General features: G+C 28.6%; 1 protein-coding gene across 1 annotated transcript; it reads left to right on the plus strand.

Moving 5' to 3' along the window:
- Positions 1–298: 298 nt before the first annotated feature.
- On the plus strand, positions 299–1,020 carry Phum_PHUM526200 (uncharacterized protein; the record flags this gene model as incomplete). The annotated part of the gene is made up of 3 exons (XM_002431356.1): positions 299–345; positions 769–950; positions 1,004–1,020. The coding sequence occupies 3 exons, from the start codon at positions 299–301 to the stop codon at positions 1,018–1,020; spliced, it is 246 nt and encodes an 81-aa protein (XP_002431401.1).
- Between the last annotated feature and the right edge of the window lie 651 nt (positions 1,021–1,671).

Raw genomic sequence — 1,671 nt, forward strand, 5'->3', positions numbered from 1 at the left:
CCGCAGGAGGGAGGAGGCAGAGGGAATTGGGGGAGGTACAAAGAGAAAAGAAGGAAAAAAAATTTTTCTGGAAGGAAAATGCAATGTTGTTCGCAATCGAGGAAAATGCAAACGCTAGTATTAACTACTTAAATTTTAATAAATAATTTTCCCACGTCGAAAATTAAAAAAAAAAAACTGAACGGGGGGGGAAGCAGAAAGAGGAAAAAAAAAAGAGGGAGAGAAAACGGGTGGGAAAGTGGGACGGGGAGACGGGGAGGGGAGGGGGGAGCAGGAAAAAAATTTCAAGAAAAAAAAAATGGAAAATAAATGTTTAACGTCAATCAAAATAAAATGTCTTTTCAGGTAAAAATTACGTCGTTCGTTCCAGTTAAATTCCAGTAGAAAGTGTTTTTTTATCTTTATCGTTTTAATATATTTATTTATTTTTTATTCGAATTTAATAATAATAATAATAACGATATTAAAAGAGGAATAAAATAAATAAATAAATTATCGACGATTACGTCTCCCCACGACGAGGGGTTTTTTCTCTGGAGAAAAAAAATAATAATAATAATTTAATAAGTATCGAAAATAATTCGAGATATTAATGACGTTTTAATGTCGTTTGGATTATAATGATCACTCATTAAAATTTCTTTTTTTTCTAATAATTTAAAAAATGATTACGTTTCATGTTTTTTTTTCGAAACTATGACGTCATCGTTTCGATTATTATAATTGAAATAATAATAAAAAAAAAAAATTTTTTTTGTTTTTTTCCAGAGTCGGTGAAGACGGTCATTGGGATGTTAAAAATGCTATAATAACATCAAATAACGAAACGAGTTATCAAGTTGTCGGATTATATCCGTTTACCGTTTATAGTTTTCGGGTTGTTGCAACAAACAACATGGGACCCAGTCAACCGAGCAAAGAATCCTATTACATGGTGACTCTACGAGAAGGTAAGAATCAAACAAACATTTTTCTTTTTTTTAAAATGAGAAATCATTTTTAGTTTTCACCGGAAATTAATTACAAAAAAAAACAGTGACGTGTTATATAATTAGGAAAGAGTCAATGAGGGGTCGAGTGGGAGGGGGCAGAGTCACGTGGTTTCGGTCAATTAACAACGAAAATAAAAAAAAAGTAAAAAAAAAATTTCGTGAAAAATAGTTTTTTCTTTTTTTTTTTTAAATTACAAAAGACAAAAGGAGTAAATAAACAAAAAAAAAAAAAAAACTAGGGGTCTTAGTAAAATTACCCGTAACGCGTAAAAAGTAATAATAATAATAATAATAATGATAATGATGATGATAATGATAATGTTACGAGAGTTATAACAATAGAATTGTAAAATTATTCCTTTTTTAATTCCGGTCACAAAAATTCCTGCTGAGAATGGATTTTTTTTTTTTTTTGTTTTATTCGTTCGATATATATATTTTTTTTAATTTTATTTTATTTTCAAAAACACGCAATGTAAATCAAAAAAAAAAAGGAAAAAAGGAAAAAGGAAAAAAAGGAAAAAAAGGGAAAAAGGAAAATGTATTAAAAAAAATAAATAAATTCAGATTGTAATCAAAGATGATTTTGGTGTGAATAATATATGTCTTATTTGGATGGCTCGAGAGTGAGTGAACACACACACACAAACAAAAATCGGTTTGTTGTACAAACAAAAAC

Source organism: Pediculus humanus, genomic scaffold (genome assembly GCF_000006295.1).
Source record: "Pediculus humanus corporis 1103172108285 genomic scaffold, whole genome shotgun sequence".
NCBI lineage: Eukaryota > Metazoa > Arthropoda > Insecta > Psocodea > Pediculidae > Pediculus > Pediculus humanus.